At 39.8% G+C, this 24,825-nt stretch overlaps 1 protein-coding gene across 1 annotated transcript in view; it reads right to left on the reverse strand.

The window, feature by feature from the left end:
* SEMA5A (semaphorin 5A) overlaps positions 1-24,825 on the reverse strand; it is a 509,156-nt gene that overhangs the window by 324,306 nt on the left and 160,025 nt on the right. The window contains exon 3 of the mRNA XM_032135528.2: positions 18,934-19,134. Within this exon, the coding sequence (XP_031991419.1) occupies positions 18,934-19,057 (124 nt within the window). The 5' untranslated portion in view covers positions 19,058-19,134. The remainder of the gene's footprint in view (positions 1-18,933; positions 19,135-24,825) is intronic.

The following is a 24,825-nucleotide window of genomic DNA, read 5'->3' on the forward strand; positions in this document are numbered from 1 at the left end:
AGTTCACCGTCACCAAAAAGCTGTGTTTACAAGAGCCCCAAATCCAGGAACCGAGAACACTGCCATGGGCATGAACACTAGAGGGCGCTCTCAAACTCGAAGATTTGGTGTTAAGGCCCCTGCTGGCAAGGAAGGTTCTTATTTGGGTACCTCGTGGGAACCTAGAAAGCAGGCTTGAGGCCCCAGTTTCTTCTTCATAAGACAATGTCCACCCACAGCCATCTTCCTCTTCTCATCCTGGGCGGCGAATCTGCGGTTCTTTTGCGTTTTCGTTTTGCAGGTAGAACAGCTCACTGTGGCTTCCGGATTCAGTGTCTGGCCTCCCTGCTCATCAGGCTCAAGTCTCACTGCTTCTATCCCTGAGCATGTTTATAAGCCCCAGCCCCCAGAGGCATTTCAACTTGGGTTCCTACTGAGGATTCCAGACTTGACCTCTCTTTTTTATTTCTGTCCCCTGGAACTGTCCCTTTCTTGCTTTGGGAACGCTATTTTTTTAATGCCATTATATGAGGGTAAGAGATTTCTCCCATCAACTCGGCCTACTGTTTTGCTGGAAATCTTACATAAGAACTATCTTCTCTATGTTTTCACCTCAATTCCAGAGTAACTAGAAATACTACCCTACGTGGGCAGAGACACTTAGTCTAAATGCTATTCCAATGTTTTCATGTTGATAAATACGAACATTTTAAATCTTAAGGGAAGATAGGTAGTTTTAAGTCCGTCCTTTCAATTTTACATCTGCATTTAAAAATATAATTTAAACTACTATTTAACCATTAATTATATCCAGAAAAAAAGAGGATATAAAAACCTGAGTGAACACAGTTAACCTACTTGCCCCCATGGTTTTGAAACCCAGCCCACACACTTCCCAACCTCTGTAGTACGCTCTCATGGCTAGATGAATATCAAATGTAAGATGATTTCTATGGTTAGGAGCTGAGTTGAAAGCAGAAACTCTTTAGTCTTCAATTACAAGTTTCATTTTTTTATGTGCAAAAGATCTATCTGCAAATGCCCAAATGAGAAACAACAGACGGCTGAAACCATTCAGCACCACACCTGGCTCCTAGAGAGTGTTCAGAATTTCTCAGCGACTGCCTCATCTCAGCATAATATTTGTAATGCATCTTACTTTTTACTTTTGAGTTTATTTCTTTGAATAGGGTCAGGAAAATCCATTAATTAAAGATTCCAGGCCGGGCGTGGTGGCTCACGCTTGTAATCCCAGCACTTTGGGAGGCCGAGGCGGGCGGATCACGAGGTCAGGAGATCGAGACCACGGTGAAACCCCGTCTCTACTAAAAATACAAAAAAATTAGCCGGGCGTGGTGGCGGGCGCCTGTAGTCCCAGCTACTCGGAGAGGCTGAGGCAGGAGAATGGTGTGAACCCGGGAGGCGGAGCTTGCAGTGAGCCGAGATTGCGCCACTGCACTCCAGCCTGGGCGACAGAACGAGACTCCGTCTCAAAAAAAAAAAAAAAAAAAAAGATTCCAGGACTCTAAAGTACATTTCAAAAAAGCAGAATTGTTCATGAGATCTTATAACCATGCTAGGTTCTTCGGACATTACTTTGTGTGGTTATGTGGCCAGAGGAGTTTGGTCTCAGACTATAAAAGGCATAAGTCTTTCTAATCTGTGCATAAGCAAATATAGCACGCAGGAAATCATTGCAAAGCGCTGATATAATCTTTTCTGTTTTACTCCATCTGAAGATGGTTCCTGTCTGAACCATGCACACTAATCATTTAATGTTCTACGGAAGAAAAAGACAAACAGAGCAGGGAGGCAGATGTGGTCACATACTGGATCTACACTTAAAACAGTGAATGGCTGCTACCCCCACCTCCTGCAGTAGGAAAGGGAGGTCATAATTATATGGTGGGGCAGGAATGGGTCAAAAGCAAATTGCCTGAGTGAGAGAAGTTCTAGAATGTCCCATGGTGAGACTGGCTGAAAAGTACCTCCAGAACTAGCAAATGTTTTCACTTGGCTTGAAGTCACAGAAAGAGCATTGTAGCATAATAGAATTACACATCCTTTGGGAGATATCCTTCTCTCACTTGGAGTGTGAAATTCTTGACGATATCAACTGAAGCTCCACATAGTTATGGAGGTAAAGGAAACTGGAGGCTTTGAGAATTACAAAACATACCACAGATGGAATATTATCCAACTATATTTCTTGCCTCCCCTAAACATCAGTTACACGGTTCTGTCAAGAGATTCAGAGCTGCCAAGGGTCAGTTGCTCAGTTGTAGCAAAAACTATTTTCATTTCATGGAATGGCATCACTAAATCAAAGAAAAATAAAATAAAAAGGCATCTCAAGTGGCCAGAAAACATGGGGCATATGGAAGTAGGCAGGCGATGAGGCAGGATGTTCATGGGAGAAGCATAGTATTTCATTAGCTCCTTTAAAAAATGTTGCTGAAGAAACCTGGGGTGCTCAAATTTGGCTCAGAAGGAAGGGGAAGTCTTAAATAAGTATAGTAATGATAAACACATGCAAACTTCACTATAATCGTCCCACTCTTTCTTTCCTTGCTAAGTTAATTTTTCTTATAGCAGGCATCTTTAACAACCAACTGTGTAAATTTATTATTTCCATATGTTCTTTCTTTATTCTCCCTAAATTCCAAAGATTGCCCTCAAGAATTTCAAAATCTGAATTAAATCAGAGAAGACATTGAACAATTTTGTGCAGACACCTTTGAGAGTGAAGAACTATATCTTAAAAATGGTGTGAATAATGCATTTGGCCCTTAATACAAACGTATTTTATAGCCCTGAATGTAATTCCTACTACATATCTATATTAGTCAGGCTTCACAGGTCTAGATGAAATTCTTTTCATCTAATATTTTCACTGAAGGAGCATGGCCTGTATTCACAAGGAACATCCTAATAGAATTTTAAAGCTTTTCCCAATGAGAGATGGCTTGCTTTTATCACACTCCTTGAGGAGAAAAAAGCTTAAGAGGTTTCAAATAAACAGCTTCTCAATATTGAATATTATTTAATCAGACCAAAGACATAGATTAAAATTATAAGAAGGACAAATTATTGTGCACCAGCTTTCATAATTTTTAATTATAATTTCTACAATTTTATAACGTGAATTATTTGAAAACATACTTAGCTATTCCTAAAGAGAGTCAAATTCCCATTGCTCATCTCAAAAGGCATAAAAAGCACCAACAGATCCTTCCATTCTCCCAAACCTGTTGTGAATCATATTTTTGAATTTCAAGTCATTCAATAAAATGTCTTCTAAAATACAAAAAATATACAAAAATGAGGAATTATTTATTTTCTTCTTTGTATCTCAGAATTGATTGGGAATAATTTGCAAGGGTTAAGTTTTCTGTTTCTTGTCAAAAGAGTTTCTGTTCAGCTATTCAATAAAATATGAATTGAGTACTCATTGTTCAGAAAGAGCCCTTATGTAAAGCACAAGGTGGAGTATATATTTTATTTACTCACCAGGGTTTTATCACAGGAGAGATAGACATATTCCACAACACATAGATAAGGATACCCATTTCTGTGGGCAGATGCATTAGAAAAGATACAGAACTGACAACACAGCCGAGGAGACAAGCTAAACTACCCTAGTACGGATCTTCCTTGCTAACAGAACCCGATTTTGTTAAACAACCAGGGCTGGAGCAAGGGCATGGCTAGTAAGTACCTCATTTGGAGTGTAAAATTTCAGAGGACACAAAAATATTCAGTAATCGAGATAAATAATATTTTAATATAATATTTTTAAAGATCTAAATTAATGCAAAAATCCAGGAGGGGCAAACCATCAACATTTTGAATAAAGACCCTGGAGCCCCAATGGGGCTCGGCAGGAGACTGTACTGATCCTTTATTTAAAATCTAGAGTGCTGCTCATCATTGCTTGATTTTTTTGCATTCATATAGCTTTTTTTTTTTTTTTTGAGACGGAGTCTCGCTCTGTCCCCCAGGCTGCAGTGCAGTGGCGTGATCTTGGCTCACTGCAAACTCCGCCTCCCGGTCTCACGTCATTCTCCTGCCTCAGCCTCCCGAGTAGCTGGGACTACAGGCACCTACCACCACGCCCGGCTATTTTTTTGTATTTTTAGTAGTGACAGAGTTTCACTGTGTTATCCAGGATGTCTCGATCTCCTGACCTCGTGATCCACCGGCCTCAGCCTCCCAAAGTGCTGGGATTACAGGAGTGAGCCACCATGCCCGGCCCATATAGCTTTTTAACATATTGCATTAGTATATTATTTATCTTGATTACTGAGTGTTTCAGTACCATTTAAATAGTGTACCCAAGATGAGTTCCTCACTCACCTCATCCTGGTCCCAGGCCTGCTGGACTCAGGAGATAAATGGTGGTTTTTTCCATTCTCCCTTGCCAGACACTTCCTTTTCAATTACACCTAGAGGCAGCCACACAAATAGCTCTGGCCATTCATATGCAAACAATTCTGCACATGGCTTCATGTAAGATTTGGCTTTTGATGTTGATTTCTGATACTAAGCAGAGAGCAAAGAAGCTGGCTGCCCCCACCCTCCCACTACTGCCTGTCTCTGAACACTGCCAGCAGCCATCCTAACATGAAATAAAAACCAAGGGCAAGAGCCAACCCCATGAGGATGATTGAGCAAAATGACAGCACTTGGGTCCTTGCTGCTGCTGCTGAGCTCTGAACCAGCCCTGCACTGCTTATTCTTTGCATCTAGTTAGGAGACAATGAGCATCCTTATGATATAAACCACTATTAGACGATCTATTACCTGAAGTCAAAATATTTCTAATAGATATTCTAGCTTAATAGCCAGTGAGCTTTCAGAGTAAGGGTTTCTAAACTTTACTGCATTGATGACTTAAAACATGTATGTTAATATTTCATCCCTGAATCATTTGCTTCTAGGTAGTGAAACAGTGCAAATTCTCAATGGAATTCTCAATAGGAATATGGCTGTAATCTCTTTATATGGCAATTAATTGTGGAAATGTATGCAAATTAGAGGTCAAACCATCCTTCAAATAAAATATACTGATTTTTTCCTACTAAATATTTGTGATAAAAATGCCAGTGTCAATAATGTCAACAGAAATCTCCATTTTTATTTTGCTCTTGCAATAAAGAATTCTTTTTTTTTTTTTAGATGGAGTCTTGCTCCGATCTGGAGTGCAGTGACGCGATCTCAGCTCACTGCAAGCTCCACCTCCCGGGTTCACACCATTCTCCTGCCTCAGCCTCCCGAGTAGCTGGGACTACAGGCGCCCGCCACCATGCCTGGCTAATTTTTTGTATTTTTAGTAGAGGCGGGGTTTCACCATGTTAGCCAGGATGGTCTCGATCTCCTGACCTCTTGATCTGCCCGCCTCGGCCTCCCAAAGGGCTGGGGTTACAGGCGTGAGCCACTGTGCCCGGCCGCAATAAAGAATTCTATTGTGTTGCTGTTTGAGGATGAAGAAAGGAGGGAATTTTCCTGAAGAGATAAAGAATGTCCCAAATGTCCCTTATGTTACCTTATTACCCTAGTTTCAAGAGCAATAGAATCAATGGGGTAAGAACCTTAGATATAGTAGCCCTATAGGCTCATTTTTCACTTGAAGAAATTGAGATCAAAATAGAAGACAATAGGAGATTTCCTATACATCAGAGAAGCAGTTAACAGCAGATTCACAACAATTGCACAGGTTTCCTTTCCTAGTCTAGTATTCTTTAAACATGAACCATGATACTTTCCAAAAATTTCACTCAGAGAGGAGGCCAAGGCACATGAGTCTGAGCAGAACAGCCTACATCGATCTTCGTTAAGTAATGCTGGAAGGCAAAGGTCTATAATTGTGCTATCCAATATAGTAGACACTGGCAATAAATGACTATATTTTAATTTAACTAATTAAAATTAAATACAATTAAAATCTATTACTTTAGAAGTAACATTTCAATCCTCAACAGCTACACATGGCTAATGGCTACCATATTTGTCAGTACAGAATATGAGCATTTCTATCATCATAGAAAGTTCTATTGGCCAGCACTGCTTTATAGCCATGAGTTCTCTTATTGTTGTTTCTAATTGTAGGAACAGGAAGAAAGGAAGGATCACATATAGAAAACTCACCCTGAAAAGGTAAAAGAAGAATTGCATGCATTACTACAAAAGCTACTCAGGCTAAATATGTATCTCTCTTATTTCCTCTCCATGGTTAATATAATATCTATTATTCCAAAAAGTATTTTCATCACTTAAATTCAAAAGCAATCTGAAAATCAACAATTCTCAAATGTGATGGCACCTCTGAAAGCATACATACTCAGAAATTTTCCTCCAGACTGCCTTTGGGAGTTAAATAAATTAACTTTCTTATGCCAAGTTAACATGAACTTAGCCCTTAAAATAGGCTTTGGGAGGAAAACTTTACTGATAAAACAGTCTGATATAGTCTGGTTGTTTCTTCTCTGCAAATCTTATGTTGGCATGTGATCCCCAATGTTGAAGGTGGGGACTACTGGGCTGTGTTTGGATCATGGGGCAAGATCCCTCATGAATGATTTGGGGCCCTCTTTGCCTAAATGAGTTCATGTAACATCTAGTTGTTAAAAAAGAGTCTGGGACATCTGCCCTGTCTCTCTTGCTCCAGCTCTTGGCATGTGATATGCCCACACCCCGTTCACCTTCTGTCATGAGTAAAAGCTTCCTGAGGCCTCACCAGAGGTCAAGCAGATGTTGGTGCCATGCTTGTACAGCCTGCAGAACTGTTAGCCAAATAAACCTCTTGTCTTTATAAATTACCCACTCTCAGGTATTCCTTTACAGTAATGCAAAATGGACTAAATCACAGTCTATGGTGGGTTTTCATTAAAGATAATCTTGGATTTTAAGTAATTTGCTGAAACATGTACACACACACACACACACCTAGGTCGTATTAAATGTTACATAACACATTATTCAGAATTATCTTTCACATTGTAAAGTTCTCACATAATGCTTGGACATGATGCCCAAAAAAAGCAACATGATTACTGGATTCGACACACTTGACAAGTTTATGCATCCTCATTTGAGTTGGGACTAACATAATTTCAAAAATTGGTTTCATAGAGGTACTATTTAGATAGAATATTTACTCATTTAAATGTAAAATTTAATGACTTTTAACAAATGTATAAAACCTGTCACCACCTCTTCATCTTGATATAAAATATTTGCAGCAACTCAAATAATCTCTCATATACCTTGCAGTCAATTTCTTCCTTGACCCTGTATCCAGGCAGCCATTAATAGGTATTCTGCTGCTACAGTTCTATCTTCCATAGAATGTCACATAATGAGATAATGAATATATAGTCTTTTGTATCTAGAATCTTTCATTTAGCATGAGATTTCATCCAGCTTGTTATCTGTATTTGTAGTTTGTTTCCTTTTTATTGCCTAGTAGTTCTCCATTTTACATAATTAATTTGTTCATTTCCATTGATGAACTTTTGGGTTGTTTCCAGTTTGGAATTTTTAAGAATAAAGCCTCTATAAACCCTTGGATACAAATCTTTCTGTAGACATTATTCAATATTATATTACACTTGGGAAAATACCTAGGAGTGGATTTTCTGGGACTTACTGTAAGTATATGTTTAACTTTTGAAGAAATGCCACATTTCCCAAGTGGCTGAAACATCATGCATCATCATCCTGCATTATTAACAACAAAAGAAGATGTCCAGTTGTGCCATATCCTTGCCAACACTTGGTATTGTCAGCCTTTCTAATTTTAGTCAGTCTGCAGTGTGTGTGGAGATATCTCACTACGCATTTATGTCTAAATCGCTAGTCCATTTTTAAAAATTAGATTGTTTTCTTAAGTTGTAAGACTTTATATATGCTGGACACAAGACCACATATATATATATATGGTAAAGATGTGTATCTGTGTGTGTGTGTGTGTATGTATGTCAAATATTTTGCAAATATTCCCACAGAGTGCATGGCTTGCTTATCCATTTTCTTAATGGTGTCTTCGAAGAGAAAATGCTTTTCATTTGAATGTGGTCCAATTTATCAAATTTTCTGGTATGTGCTTTTCATATTCTAGCTAAAAAATCTTTCCTAATTCAAAGTTTTGGAAATATTTCTTATATGTTTTCTTCCAGAGGTTTTTAAATTTTTGCTCTTAACCTTAGGTCTGTCATCCCTATCAGGTAATTGTTGTATACTGTGTGAAGCAATATTTAGAGTTTACTTTTTGCAGAGAGATGTACAATTTTTCCAGTACCACTTGTTGAAGACTACTATTTTCTCCTTGATTTACCACAGCCTCTTCACTAAGAGTTAATTGACAATATGTATGTATATGTGGGCCTATTTCTGATCTCTGCTTCTGTTCATTGCCTTATAGTTTTCCTCGTGCAATTACATCATTGTTTTGAGTTCTTGTAGTGTAGGTCTTCCAACATTTCCCTGCAGAACAAACCAAAGAAAAAAAAATGGCAGTGCAGGAGCTTAGAGGTATACCTGGTTATCATGATGAAAGTTCCATCACTCATGGAATATGTGTGATTAGACGAACCCCTTCCTTCACTTAACCCATTCCCTGCCTTATATTTTTCCTCAACCCTTATCACTATGTAACCAATTCTACTACATGTCTATATCTTATTATTGTCTGACTCTCCTAATAAAATGTAAACTCAGTGTGGGCCAGGATTTATTTCTGTTTTACTTCCTGGGGAAACCCTAGTAACTAAAACAATTTCTGGCACATAATAAGCACTCAATAAATATTGACTGAATTATTAATGAACTGGACCTCTGCTTTCATCTTTAAACAAGTAATTCTCTGTGCTGAAGCCAGAGAATTGAATGGCACAAAAAATCAAACATACAAATGAGAATGACAACCGTTAATCACCTTCTGAGAGCTGCATTGAGCACTCTGCTCAGCCGTTCCTGGCGTCAGGGTCTTGCTTCATTGATTTTAGTTAGCAGGGTTTGCAGCCTCTCTAAGGCACACTCAGACATATTTTCAAGGTAGGATGGGTCAAATAGTGTTACCCGGACTTTTTACACTGGGGATTAGAGGAATCCATTCATTTTGGTGCGTTAGCATGCAACATCACTGTGGATGATAGCATGATTCTGCCAGGGCTCTTAATTATGAATGAGAACACTGTCTCACTCATGGAACATGTGTGATTAGACTTGCCCCTGAGTCATATGAAGGAATTGGGAGAGCAAAAGAGAAATTAAAGAATAATTCCACCTAAAGCTAGAGATTACCTCCCAGCCTCTCTTTAGTCAATAATAAAAAAGATTCAAGAAAATACAAATTTAAAGTGTTGATTAAATTAAAAACCAAAGTAAATAAGATTTGGAAACCTTCATGCAGTCTTTTTCTGTTGTTGTGTTGGTAACAGAGAGACATCACCACTGCTGTCCGCTGGAGATGGCATCAGCTTTGTCTCCCAAATGTAACCAAGGTGGCTTACCTTGTGCTGATATAAAAAGAAGACAGGAGGACATAATCCAAGAAAGATACTGCCTAATTAAAACTTTACTCACCCCACATTTAATCTCCAACTCTTCCTCTGTACATAAAATAAGGATTTTTATCTACCTTCAGTATGAGAAACAGATGAATTGCCCATTTAATGCTTAGAAAGATTATAATATACTTAAAGATAAATAAAATACAATAACATACCATTTGAGGCCAAATGGAAACACTATTTTAAATCAGAATTCTAACAGTAACTTTACAAATTCTTATCCCAGTTTTTTTGTTTGTTTGTTTGTTTGTTTTTGTTTTTGTTTTTGTTTTTTTTTTGAGACGGAGTCTCACTTTTTCACCCAGGCTGGAGTGCAGTGGCTCAATCTCGGCTCACTGCAAGCTCCGCCTCCCGAGTTCACGCCATTCTCCTGCCTCAGCCTCTCCGAGTAGCTGGGACTACAGGTGCCCGCCACCACGCCCGGCTAATTTTTTGTATTTTTAGTAGAGACGGGGTTTCACCATGGTCTCGATCTCCTGACCTCGTGATCCGCCCACCTCGGCCTCCCAAAGTGCGGGGATTACAAGCGTGAGCCACCGCGCCCGGCTTATTCCCAGTTTTAACTCAATCACATTGCACAACTTTACTTACAAGCAATCCACTCAAAGACTTAAAATAATAAAAACTATCTCCCTATTGAGATACATCAACCAAAAACAATTGAAATTTTACCTGAAGATAAAATACAAATATTCAATCTTATAAATTATTTAATTAGTGGCCCTAGAATGCAAAAGTAACATGAAAGTTATTAATAATTTTCAAAACTCAATAAACCATTTTCATCAGAGTCTAATTATTGCTTATAAAAATGCACAACAGGGACCCTCTCAGCTCTCATCAGCCAAAGATCAATAAGAACATTAAAGTCCCATCCAAGTATTAGAACCAATTCTCTTTGTTAATAACTTATAGTGGTTACATGCTGCATTTTCTCCTAACATCTCTGTGCACTCATGAATAATCATTACACACCTAGATTATAGAATTGAAAAATGGTTTTTTAAAAATATTTCATTTCTCCAGATAGAAAACTGACAATATACTTTAAAATCAGAAATGTACCCCAAAATGCATTTTGTAATGTAAAAAGCAGGCAATGTGGTTGGTTATACCTTAGCTGGTTCCTTTGCAAATAGATTAAAATATTTTGCCAATGTGATTTTGACATTACATCACATAAAACATCCAGTCATATGCATGATAATGAAAAGACAAATTATTCATGGAACAAAGGATATTTAAGGATCCATAACAGCACGTTTCCTCCCCAAGTAAACTCTTAGGAGGATAAGTCATATCCTATTGTGAAACAAGTGAAGATCACACTTGGTTTATGTAAATTTTAGTTTACAGAGAAAATGTTGAGTTCAAAACAGTTTTCAACAGTTAGCAGTGTCTTCCTATATGTTAATCAGATTCATATGAAAATATTAAAACTAAATATTAAAATTAATGTCATGCTATCTATTTCTAATTAAAATAAATGTTCTTAATTCCTCCTTGGAGAAAGTAGGACATTATCATGCAATCACACACATTTATGATTTCTAAAGGTCAGAGCGGTAGATCTGAGACTAGATGAACAGAGAGAAATACTGGAAGCAATTTTGCCCAAGATTTATATTTTCAGACTCAGAAAGCTCTGGAATCTCACAGGGACTCCAGGAATCCTCTACTGCAGCCCCTTCTGTGGCAATGAGGTTGCTGTATCCTAATGAAGAGGCTAAACTCAGCCAGTACCATGACTCCACACAACTGCTTGGTGCATTAGACACCAGACAGCCAAAACCCAGAGAGGAAACAGAGCATCATGAGACATGCATGGAGCCATGGGACACACATGGAGCCATGCACAATGCACACACATGGAACTGTGGGACACACATGGAGCCATGGGGCATGCAAGGAGATGTGGACATGCATGGAACCATGGGATATGTGTGGAACCATGGGACACACATGGAGCCATGGGACATACATACATGGAGTTAACATGCCTGGAACCGTGGACACATATGGAGGGATGGGATATGCATGGATACATGGACACACATAAAGACATGGATATGGCTGGAACTGTGGGACATGCATGGAATTATAGACAAGCATAGAGCCATGAGATGTGCCTGTAGCTGTGGGAGACACATGGTACCATGGCACATGCATGGAGCCATGAGACACACATGCGTGGAGCTATGAGACACACATGGAGCTGTGGGAGGCACGTAGATGGCACATACATAGAGACATGGATATGCATGGAGCCATGAGACACACGTGCATGGAGCCATGTCACACACATGGAGCTGTGGACACAAATGGAGCCTAGCACAGAAACATCTCCTTCACTCATACAGCATCCCTTCATTTTCTGAGAGGTTACAGTTCGTTGTAGCTTGACACTGCCCATGTTACGCCTTCTCCAGCCGCGGGAGGAGCAGGTGGCAGGCTGAGCAATGCCAGTGGCCCACAAGACAGCACGGCGTCAAGGGAAGAGTGACAGGAGGCCGCAAAACAGGCAAGAAGGGCAGTTATGATGACAGCATGTAGTATGCACATGGCTACATTAGAGAAGGGCAGAAAGAGCTTCTTAGACTAGGAGAAGGGCTGGGGGCACAGTGAGTGAATACGAAAAAGAGCCAAATTAGAGTCACAAAACATGTCAGATATTCCTCCTGTCAACATTTAACAAAGCAATGCATGCAACACACACATAAATATAATGTAATATAATGATATGTTTTGAAAGGAAAATATAGGATCCATGAAAAATAGTCATTCATACTGTGATATGGGAATAAAACCCAAGTTTAAAATCCTAATTGGTCACTTTCAGTCACTGTTTTTTCAATCACCTAAGACTACATATGGGGATAAAGGCAGCTGTTAAAACCCAAGATCCTTAGGGAAGCAGCAGAAAACCAAGTGCAACCCCCTAGCCCAGTCCCGGTGATGGCCCAAGCTGGAGCAGTCATCTCAATTCCCTCCATGCCCTTCCCAAGCCACTGGAGCTAAATGTTGCAAATCCTCTATCACGAGTCCATGCAGCTCTTGCTTAAGTCTCAGAACAATTCTCAGGCCAATCAATAAACCCATAAGTAGCAGGACACTCCACAGGAACATTAAGGAGTTAAAGATAAAGATCGCTGGGACCTGGGAATGGAAATCAATGGGGCCCTGCCTGATTCTGCAGGCAGGAGTAATCTTGGGCATTAATGCTAAATGCTGCTGGCTAACACCCTGAAGAAAAGCCTCCAAATCAGTCATATGAAGGACCCACGCAAAGTACAGCATGACTCACATCACTGGTGGTCTTTCTTTGTGAATAATGTGAAATTGCTTCCCACAAACCCATTCCTATAACAGGAGCATGCTCTCTAAATGGCCTGCATACTGAGTAAACTTTAATCAGTAAACAAAAGCAGAATATGGCACATTGCCTTAAGTAGACATTAATCATTTAAAACTAATTTCAGAGATGGTTTTGAGACTCAGTAAGCATGCTGAGAAACATGCTGTCTTGAAGGGTCACTATTTTTTTCCCCTCTTTATTGGAATAGACATTTAAACAAACGACAAGGACATATGTTTGAACAGTGCATCTGTAATGGGTCAGGGTGTTTTAGCAGCCACTGCACAATCAGGGCTAAATATTCCAGAACATACAGTCAAGCAAGTAACCTTGCAAACACAGCAAGCTGTTAAAGCGTGTTGTGCAATGAACTCCACTAGACAGGAGCAGCCTGCAGTGGCAAATATTTCACAGAGGCTGGAAAAAAAAAAAAAAAGATTCTACCAGCATCTTCTGCCTAGCCAGGTAAATCAGATCAAGACTCTGACAGAAAATGTTAAGTTGCATGAAGACGTTCCGTTACCATCCAGTCCTTCATCAGTAGCATCCTGTGCAGAATGCCTCCAGTGCATAATACTATGTGCATGGAAATCAGGATTTTAAGTCAAGATTATCTGATTCTCCCTTTATTTCCCTAGTCAGTGTTTCATCCTACTTTCTCGAAGTTTCTTGGAATGGTGCCTTACAAAAAAGTGTTCACAGGGAGTCACAGAGGCCACTTGTTCAGTGGTAACATGAGCCATTTCAAGGCCTGACTGGGCCCATAATATCACAAGACATCGTGTGTGTGTGTGTGTGTGTGTGTGTGTGTGTGTGTGTGTGTGTGTGTGTGTGTGTGTGTGACAGAGAGAGAGAGAGAAATAGTTTTATTCCCTCCTCAGAGAAGCACTTCCTTTCGAAGGCCCTGTACTCTTGTCCTGGGGCCTGCCTACTCCTCTTCAGCCAAGACAGAGATCTTCAGGAAGTCCTTCCTCTCCCGCATCCACCCCCACCCACCAGCTTTCCTGCATCCTGGGTGCTTTGGCCTCCTGCCCTCCAGGTTCACTGGAGGTGGAGTTGGCTTCCTATAACTTTACTGGGCACCTGTTCCCAGTTGCTATGCCCTCCTACAGCACCGGGGTCTCTGCTTAAACAATCATCTCTCCCCTCTTCTCTCTCTTTAGCCTCTTCCTTCACCTCATTCCTTCCCATCGCCATTTGAGGATGGTTAAGTCATGCTCTTTGAAAAGCTGTTCCCTGCCCTTATGTCCCTGCATGACTGACATGAATTCTCTCCTTTTATATCTATCATCTAGTCCCTAACCTTTGATATATCCCCACATATATCACCATCTGGTTTCTTCCCCCAACCCTGCATTGAAACTGCTCTGATAAATGCTGCATTTTATGTGTCCTCCCAAAAGATATACTGAAGTCCTAACCACACAGGTACTTCTGAATGTAATCGTATTTGGAAACAGCACTTTTGCAGATGAATTGTTTAAGATGAGGTCATACTGGATTAAGGTTAGCCCTAAGTTCAACATGACTTATGTCCTTATAAAAAAAGAAGACCAAAAGGCAGGGACACAGAGGGAGGATACAGACTAAGAGACTGGAGTGATGCGTCCATGAGCCAAGGAATGCCAAACATTGCTGACAATCATGAGAAGCTAGGAGGAAGCAGAGAACGGTTCTTCAGAGAGAACACAGACCTGCAAACGCCGTAATTTTGGACTTCTGGCCTCCAGAACTGTGAGAAGAGACAATTAGGTTGTTTTAAGCCATCTAGTGTGCAGTAATTTGTTACAGCAGCCCTAAGCAGGTAATACAGTACTGCTGACAGAATTTCTCGGAAAGTGACCAATTGTCCTGGCTTTCCCAGAACAGAAGCAACCAGAAAAGTCCCAGGAAGACCAGGACAAGTGTGTCACTCTTCTGCCTTGAACACTGCAGTATCTGACGCTCTGCTGGACACAGCCCTCTTGAAAATATCCCCTTTCTTGGTTCTCAGAAAGGTTTGCTCTCAACTAGATAATTCCATCTGGTGGCTCACAGGAACTCAGCCTTTTCCATCTAAAATCACCACACCCCTCATATCTGCTTTCTCTTCTTGATTCTATATGGAATTAATAGCCAAAAATGTGGGGACTGCAGTCAGGGTTTCCTTCTCGCTCCTGCTCTACAACTGCTGAATCTTCAACCACACTCCTTTCCAATTTCCAGAATCTATCTCTTCTCTACATTTCTGCCTCCCTTTCCTTAATGCAGTTCCTCCTCCCGTTGGTCTCAGTAGCAGCCTTAGAATGGGCTGTCCCTGCCAGCATTTTGTCATCCTCCAGATAGAGGATAAACTTGTTCAGATGCCTTCCAATGCCAGGCACCTCTGAATCCCCACTTGCCATGTGAGCCTCATGCCCTCTACCTCCTCCTCCATATCTTAAAATAAGCTGTCCTGACTTCCTGTATGTGAATCTTGCCAGGACCTGCAATGCTTCCTCTCTCACTTCAGGGCTTATCACTTGCTCTTTTCATCTCCCTGGAAACCTCTCCTTTCATAAGTTTTGTAAACACCTTCTAACAATCACTTGGGCTGCAGCTCTGGCATGGCTTCATCCCAGAAACCTTCCTCAACCACCGTCCTACAGCCCAGGATGTGGGCTTAGAGCCCCTCTCCTAGGCTCTGCAGCACCCAACACAGGCACCTGTTAGGACCCTTCACAGAATGTTATGCAATGGCCCTTTTGGTTCACATTCCTAAAAATAGTCTAAACCCTTTTAATAGGAACTGAGCATCTTCTTGACCTCCTCAATATCTAGTAAAGACCCTGTACACAACAGGCTTCTCTTAAATGTTCATTGAAGGTTCACTCAGAATTAAAAACATGCAAATAAAAATACACTGAGATGCCATTTATGCACTGAGTTTGGTCCAGATCCCAAAGCCTGATGGTGTACTCTGCAGGAAAGGCAGCAGAGAAACAGGTATTCATATCCAGGGCAACTAGAATGCAAAGTGGTGTAACCCCTATGAAAGAGAATTGGGCAACATTTACAAAACCACATATGCATTCACCCTTTGGCCCAGAAATCCCAATTCTAATAATCTCTTTCAACGGTACACTTGCAAAAATATTAAATAATGTTTACAGGAGGCATTACTCACTGAAACACTATCCATGGTCACAAATGACAGAAAATAACCTAAGCATCTCTCAATAAGGAGTTTTTGATTAGGTTAGGGCTCATCACATAGTGGAAGCTATGTAGCTACTGAAAAAAAAAAAAGAATGACATAAATCTCTACACTCTTCTAGAGAGTAGGCTCCAGCATATATCATTAGGTTAAAATAATGCTACACAGATACAAGTCTATATAATTGCCACCTTTCATCTAAGAAAATGGAATATAAATATATATTTGTATGTGTGTGTGTGTTGCTTTGCTTCTCTTACAAAAGTAGCCTAACCCATAAAATATAGATAAATAGCTAAATACAGAAAGAGCTCTAGAATAGGATCAATAAAACAGGAAGCGAAGCTAGATTCCTTTGAACACCTTTTGCTTCAATCATTTGACTTTGAAACACTGCATAATAAATGTCAATTTTAAGAATTTCTAAAAATCAATAGAAAAATTAAACAAATGATAGTAACTGGGTCTTGGGTTGGTGCCATAACCATGCAGAAATTATTAATTTATTTCTACTGATTTTAAAGCAGTAATTCTGCTAATTTCACTAGAATTTTCCAGTGAAATATATACGTGAGGACCAAAAAAAAAGAGAGAGAGAAAAAAGTCGTTTTAAAGATTTTTCAATAATCAGAAACAACTAAGTTTGCATGGAGCTGTTATTCTAAAATGACTGAGTGTGTACTAAAGAAAAAAGGCAAAGAAATCATTAGGTTGGTCAGCAGAGACTTGAGATTTTGTGCAAGGAAGAAACAGACACTAAGATGGGAAAGGTTAACAAAGACCCTAGAGTCCTGGAGATGAGTTAGGAGTACCAGGAGAAGCTTATGGTATATTTTAAAAATGCTTTTCTTAGCACTATCCACTGAGAAGACCTGTGGGCACCTTTGGTGCTCAAAGCATACAGAAATGAGTGATTCCCAGGTCTGTGGAAGGAAATAAGTAAAAGGAATAGGAATATCTTGTCAACCCAGAAACTAAAGAAGCTCTCAAAGATGACTTGGATGGAGTCAGAAGAGTCCAGAAACTACTCTCAAGAGGCTACTCTGGGCTTAAAATGCTATAATTTCACCATGTACAAGGATGTAAACTACATGGATTAAAATACATCAAATATGTTGAAATTCACATATTAATAATAATTATAATAATCAAAATAAGAAAAAGGTAAACAACACTTATTCATCCCCTTTGGATGACAAATGAATGACGTGGGATGTTAAAGAACCAACCTACTTATGTATTTTAAAAAAATAGAAGTATAAATTGGTGGGGGGCAGGGACCATTTGTTTTGCCTTTCCTGCATAAGGTGTACCTTCAGGATATGCAAAGATTTGATGCAGGAAAGACAGTCTGTATAGAAGTATTCTAACCACTAAATGAGCAAAATAATAAAATGAGAAAATCCAAGTTTTGTACCCATCGGTGAATCAGTAGATTGAGGCCATGATCATCAATGACTGATCATTTCCCAGCTGGATATGCTCTGCCTCCTGAAGGAAGTACGCAGCACTACCCATGACACGGTCAAGACAAAAAGATCCAAACCTGGATCTCAGCAGGTGTCTTGAGATTACTAGGAATTTACAGACATCTTTAGAAAGAGGAACATTTGAACCACACAATCAGAACATGACGAGCAAACTCCAGACTGTGGGAAACTGTCCAGGACAAAGAACTTGGTTTCTGTAATTTGCAAAGGGTATGAAATAAAAGTAAAATATTAAAAGAGACTCAAGAAATATACCAACCAATGGCAGTGTATGGAATTTACTTAAATCCTGATTTGACTTAACTGGCCAAAAGATGCCGAAATATTTATGAACCCAGGAAAGATCTCTCAATGCCCACTGGGTGCTTGATGATGTCATGAAATCATTTATTGTTTGTTAGTTTGTTCATTGTGATAATGGTACTGAATTCCTTATCTTTGAGCATTATAAACTGAAATCTGATGGATAAAATTATTTGATTTTTTAAAATTTCCTCCAAAATAATTTAATGGGTATGAGATGAAGCATGAGTGGAAATTTAGATGAAAAAGGATAGGGATGGGCCATGAATTGATAAGTGTAGGGCTGCATGTTCCTTAGACTATTTCTGTTTTTGTGCTCCTTAGACTATTCTATTTCTGTAGATATTTGAAAGTGTTTGATACAAAGTTTTAAAAACAACAAAATATAAAACCACTTGTTGCATGAATTACTGAAATACAATGTCTGATTCATCATATTTAGCCTGATAATATAATTCCTTGAGGACAGGGACAAAGTCTATTTTCTTTTCCACTCTGAATGCTTGAGTGCCCCGGGTGTGAACGACCTTAAATAAATTTCAATGAATGAAAGAATAAATGAGTGGATATACAGATTAATTATTTAATCCTACCAATCCATAGAGATACTTGGGACATTAAATTAATTCTGCTACCATGCAATGCTAGATAGAAACCAAGGGGTAAGTTTGTGGCAAGACTAAGGCTTTGCAGGAAGATGCCGTAGTGAAGAATTTTAGGCTTTCCTTGGTTTTGTTGTTCTTTTTATGGTCACATTTTTATCCTTTGGTTCAAACACTTAGGAAGCCTGCAGTACCTGTTAAATAAAGGTGACCAGAAATAATGAGATTTTTTACCTTGGTAATCCCTGTCTTAGATCCCTCTTGAGGTAGTAATCCGTTTCTGGATATGAAATTCTAACGATATAGGCTTTTGTAGTTTTACCTTTATTTTAAACTATGTCTAAAACAAGAGTCACTGGATTATACAGCATTTGTAATGTTCTATTATCTTTTATCACTAAACACAGAACGTGCATTTAGATGACGGCTTTGCAGTCAGTGTGTGCTGGTCCCTTACCTTTATAGGAGATGACTGGATGCTCGGCTCTCTGGCACTGAGTTGTACCCTGGGCCTCTGGGCGGGCGAGTCTCCACAGCCCCAGGCTTGAGAACAGCCATGCTATAACACAGGTTCCCTTCATGGTGCGCAAGGGGCCTCTGACTCTGGGCACGTGTCTTCTAAACAGAAGCTCTTCTTCTCCTCATGTGTGGAAAGTGCCTAAAACACACAAAAGAGAAGAATCAGATGACCGTGAGTTCGTTTTCCGGTGGGTGGTCTTCTGGTAAAACTCCCTCACTAACTTTAAGTTTACACTTTGTGGAGATAGAGGAGAGCTTGGAGGGCTTAGAGCAGCATATTTTTCTAGGTCATATCCCAGGCTGTGTGTATGAATGCATGCTTGAGTGCGTGTGTCTCAATACAGACCTCTCATTCTCCCAATAACTGCATGGCATAGCCCATTTGTTTTAAAGGAGAAATGCTCAAGCGTAAGCTGTACTGTCGTCACACTCACTACTAAGGAATGTAGATTAATAGTTGGGATTGGCTGGATTTCCCTTGGCCACCTGTCCTAACCCCTTGGGCAAACACAGGTCTGTATGTGGAAACCCTACAAATACCTGCCCATCCCTTTTTAACATTTAAAATATTTAGTTTTAAGAAGGCCACGGCCATTGTCTTTTACTAATAAATTGATGAATATTATGCTACCCAACTTTAAAAAAAACATCATGATTTGCTAAATTCTGTATTTAGTGATGCAGGATAACCTTTTAAAATTGTAGATAATCTGCCTGCAAAATATCTGGCTAGAGATCAAGTGTGAATCAAACAAAATCTATATCGAGCACCTACTGGGTGAAATAAAAGTACTATGCTGGGAAACTTTAAAGATTATGAACAATTTAAATGATTAACAAGCATTAAAGTAATATAGGCCTTTAAAAATAACTATAATCCAAGCTTTTTAAGCAAAACTTAAAAAGAACGGGAGTGCTGTGGAAGTCAAGGGAGAGTACGACTGCTACAGAGAAGGATCTATGACGGGTCCATGGAGGGGCTCAAATCTGAGTGTAATGCTGGAGGATAAAGAGGATTTCAACAGATGGAGGTTTCTGGAAGGACATTCCATCCCCAGGGAAGAGGATGAAAAGGCACACTGGAGGGGCAAGAGGAAGAGGTCTGCAACATGTTTTAGGAATGGTGTGCTGTACTTGATCCAGGAAATTTAAAGGGAAGTATTGGGAAAAGCTTACAGAGTAGGTTAAGATATGGAAGGCAAACTACACTAAGGTGTGAGGTCTTTATTTTCAGGCAACAAGTTATCATAGTACATTAATGTTAGAAGATGTTATTAATATTAATAAGACCATTATCACAATAGTGTACCTAGGAAATTAGGCAGATGAGAGCATAGAAATGGAAAAGCCAATTTAAAGCCATTACAATTGTTAAGAAGAGAAATAAATGAAGCAGTGACTTTAGGGGTGTCAATGTGAATCAAAAGGCAAACACAGTACACAATAACTGTGGGTAATGGAAACTATGGCAAATTAAAGATGGCCACAGATTCGGGCATTCCTCACATTGAGAGGTGGATCTATGTTCCCCACCTGGAATCTGGATTGGCTCAGTGACTGCTCTGCTGATTTCAATACAACAGAGGTCACGTTGTGCTAGTTTCCAAGCCCAGGCCCTAAAAGCCTGGCAGTTGCTACATCCTGTAGCTTAGAACACATTCTTTAAGACACTGAGACACTAGGTCAGAAGTCCAACCACCCTGAGATGGCCATACTAGAGAGAACACATTTAGGTGCTCTAGTTGATGGGTCACACATGAGCCCAACTCTCCAGCCATGAGTAAAGCTGAAACCCATTGAGTAATTTCAGTAGATATTATGAGAGCAAAAGAATCTCTCAGTTGAGCACTGCCCAAATTCCTGACCCCACAAATGCAAAATATAATAAAAGAGTGGTTGTTATAATCTGCTAAATTTTGGGAACACAGAGCAAAGAGACACAGATGGACTTAAGATAGATAACGTAAGTGACTTCAAGGATAGTGATGCCATTCTTTTTAATAGGATAATCAGTAGATGGATTTTGTTTAGATGAGATTAGAATCATTTGTGTGTGTGTGTGTGTGTGTGTGTGTGTGTGTGTGTGTGTGTGTGCACATTAAGTTTAAGACACCTGGCCAGGCATGGTGGCTCATGCCTGTAATCCCAGCACTTTGGGAGGCTGAGGCAGGTGGATCACCTGAGGTCAGGAGTTCGAGACCAACCTGGGAAATATAATGAGATTTTTGTCTCTACAAAAAATAAAAATAAAAATTAGCCAGGCATAGTAGTGTGTGTCTGTAGTCTTAGCTACGTGGGTGGCTGAAGCAGGAGGATTGCATTAGCCCAGAAGCTCAAGTCTGCAGAGAGCTAAGAAGGTGCCACTGGACTCCTGCCTAGGCAACACAGCAAGACTTTGTCTCTAAATAATAATAATAAATAAATAAGTGAATAATAAAAGAGAGAGGCACTGGAAGAAAATCCAGAGAAAACTGAGGTGAGAAGCTATTAGGGTGCCAGTAAAGAAAGTGAAAGAAAGGAAAGAGGCCTTCTTTAAAAAGGAGTACTTATCACCTGAACAAATGGTGAGATTTCAAGATAAAGAAAACATAGATTTGAGGGTGTATCAAATTTCACAGTCAGTATTTTTTGAGTCAAACAAATGGGGAGGAAGGAAAAGACATGATAATTGAAATTTTGAAATTGAAGAGTAGAAAAATTATGGGTTAATTTCATAGAAGTTGGCTCAGTATGAATAAACCTGACCAGAAACCTGAAGGTCCAGCTGAGTTTAGAGTCTCTCATTCACTCAATATTTACTGAGTGACAACTGCATACGCAGCTCTATGCATGTATTAATTTGCAAAGGAACCAAGAAGCATGAGGTAAGGCCTATTGCACTGATAAGCAGCAACCATAGAGCTGATATAAGGAAGCCAAGTACAGGCTCACCAGGACCAAGAACTTCAGAGCAGGCAAAAGGTTGGGGTCCTTAAGAATGGAAGGAATTCTACAACATTCCCATTGACCAAAACATTCAGGTTGGGCAGAGAAACAGGTAATGGGACTGCAAATCAAGACAAGGGAAGAGTATAGCTTCTGTAGGAACAAGAGATGCTGAGCATGAAGGTGGAGGATGGGCTAGGGAGGAAAACGGAGAGCCAGAGACTCATCTGCCCGCCAGCCCACAATCCCTGCCCAAGCACAAAGCACTGTAATGGACAATGGATGAGCAAATGCTCATTGTCCCTGGGTTATAACATTAAAAATATGAGTTTCACTTTTGCAAAGGAGTTACAGTGTGCAAAACTGGAGTCTGCTTTAGAACTCCAGTCCAAAGGTAACCAGATGAAGTAGCCTATCTTTTCTGAGCCTCTTGAGACTTAAGATATGAAATTTTATCAAATGATGTATTTCAAAATAAAATAGCACTTGTTAGAGGTGCTTCAGATGTGATTTCATTCTGTTAAAAGCAAGGAGGTTTGGGGCACCCATATCAGTTCAGGTAAATTATCACAGTCTCACATCAAAACAGATCAGCAATGATAAAGATAAAATGGGAAGGATGATGAAGTGGCAATCAACCCTCAATACATGCTAGCTCTGTAGTAAGCATGGTGCCAAGCACTCGCAACCATGCCTAGCACCCAACAGCCACCCAGAGCCATATCACTGATAAGTCCACTCACACAGAGCAGCAAGCCATCATGGAGATGGGTTGGAGCACTGCCCTGTCATTATCTCCAAGAATGAGTGCAAATCAACTAGGGACTAAGAGCACATTCTTTTCTTACACATAGTTTTTCAACGTGCACATCTAAGCCAACATAGATTCCCCTTCTGCTACCGATGAAGGGTATCATCCAGACCTGCTTGTGACTGAAACTGTCCTTTCTTTACAATATGCCCTCCACTCTGATCTTAAGAGATTTGACATTAGAAGCCCTCACATCTTTGTCTCCTGAATGAAAGGAAGAGAAAAATAACACATGTCTGAAATGCTCTTTCCTTGGGATTTGGAAAGCGACAATTAGAGAAGAGGGGAAATGACACATATAGAGAACGAGCAGCTAAAATGGAACACATAGTTCGAGGGTGATGAGCTGAAATGACATGTTTGTCATGTTAGGAAAGAACATTTAATGAGAACAGGTAATTTTTTGAGATATAATTTTATAATTTTCAGACTACAACATATTACCTTTTTTCTTAAACTAAAAGTACTGTAAACTGTCATTACGGTAAGGTGACAGGAAAGGGCATTCATAGTCTTCATGCAGAGACGTGGGCTTTTTTAAGCAACTTACCCTGGAAGGCTAACTCCTTGAAGAGGCTTTTACTCTAAATAGACTCAGCTCTAAATAGCAGGTCCCTCCTTCCTGGACTCAGCAGGTCCATCTTCCACTGAATCATGGAGCTCTTGCCTCTCAGTGGTGTAGGAGGAACACATTTATACCAGGGATTTTAGTGTTCAAGCTCAGCACTATTGATATTTTAGTCATATAATTCCATGTTCTGGGCTATTCTATGCATTTAGCAGCATCCCTGGCCTATACCTACTAGAGCCAGTAACACCCCCCTCCCACCACCAACTTTGCACCAACCAAAATTGTCTCCAGACACTGCCAAATTGCCCCTGGTTGAGAACCTCTGCTGTAGATAGACAGATACATAGATGATGATAGACAGACAGACAGACAGACAGACAGATAGATGATGCATACACACATCCACATATGCATACATACATAGATAACTTCCCTCTTTGGAAGTCAAACAAGCTGCCATGACTTGAAAGGTTATTCAAAATATGCTTATATAAAACGCCAAACTAAATTTGTGTTGAGTCATTCAGGCAAAATTTCAAAATATATGAAATTCCTGTTAATTATAACTATGTGCTACATTTGGGAAATACATTATGAAGGAATTTTCAAAGGATCAAAGCTCTATCATCATTCAACCAACTCTAGAAAAATAAAAATATATTACATGAGTTAATATGAAAGAAATGAATTTGCCAATATGAAGATTTATTCTAGAAAGCCAATTTGGGAGACAACATGTAAGCATTTCTGGTGCATCTGCTTCAAAACCCCTGAAACCCCTAAACTTCCTTTTATTTTCCTGATGTAGGAGGATATCTCTATAAGCTCGATCTAAATAAGTACAACTCTGTATAGAAGTGTTTGTGCAATAAATAACATTTCTCATTCACTCCCACGCTACAACTGAAACTGAATAGGCTCTGGGGACAGAAAACAACTGCTCCTTTTAGGAAAAAAAAATTGCTGTCAGATAAAAAAGAAAGCAAAGGAATAAAAGCTTCCATGAGGCGTTTTGCTTAGGGAACAGTGTCTAACCAGTTATTAGTAAAAACAGATCCAACATAAGCTTAATGTACTTTTCAGAGGAGGCTGGGTTTCTTCTGAGCTATAGGCCTATTATAAAGATGGATATAGCCTAATCTGTTGGTATAGTCCAGAGAGTCCACAAACCCCTCCTGGGCCCATCCCCTACTTGATGGCATTAGAGACTTGCTTTGGCAAGAGGACAAAGGAGTCAGGTGAGCGAGCTGACCCAGTGAGGTGGCCTCAGAGATGTCTCAGGAAGTCCTGCCACATGCATGCCACAGCAGGACAATCCTTAGTACCAAAAGGCTGAAGGGATTGCTGCATATGTGTCTCTTAATTAGGAACAGTTACAGATTGTTATAATGTAAAAAACAAAACATCCAGGATTTGCAGGAGAAGGAGTTGGAACGTGTAGTCACATCTGCACCCTTGCTGATGTCATGAGCCCCTCATCTGCCTAGTCCTCCCACTGCTCCTGGTGCAGACTGTCTTCCATG

Source organism: Hylobates moloch, unplaced genomic scaffold (genome assembly GCF_009828535.3).
Source record: "Hylobates moloch isolate HMO894 unplaced genomic scaffold, HMol_V3 SCAFFOLD_17, whole genome shotgun sequence".
In the NCBI taxonomy this organism is placed as follows: domain Eukaryota; kingdom Metazoa; phylum Chordata; class Mammalia; order Primates; family Hylobatidae; genus Hylobates; species Hylobates moloch.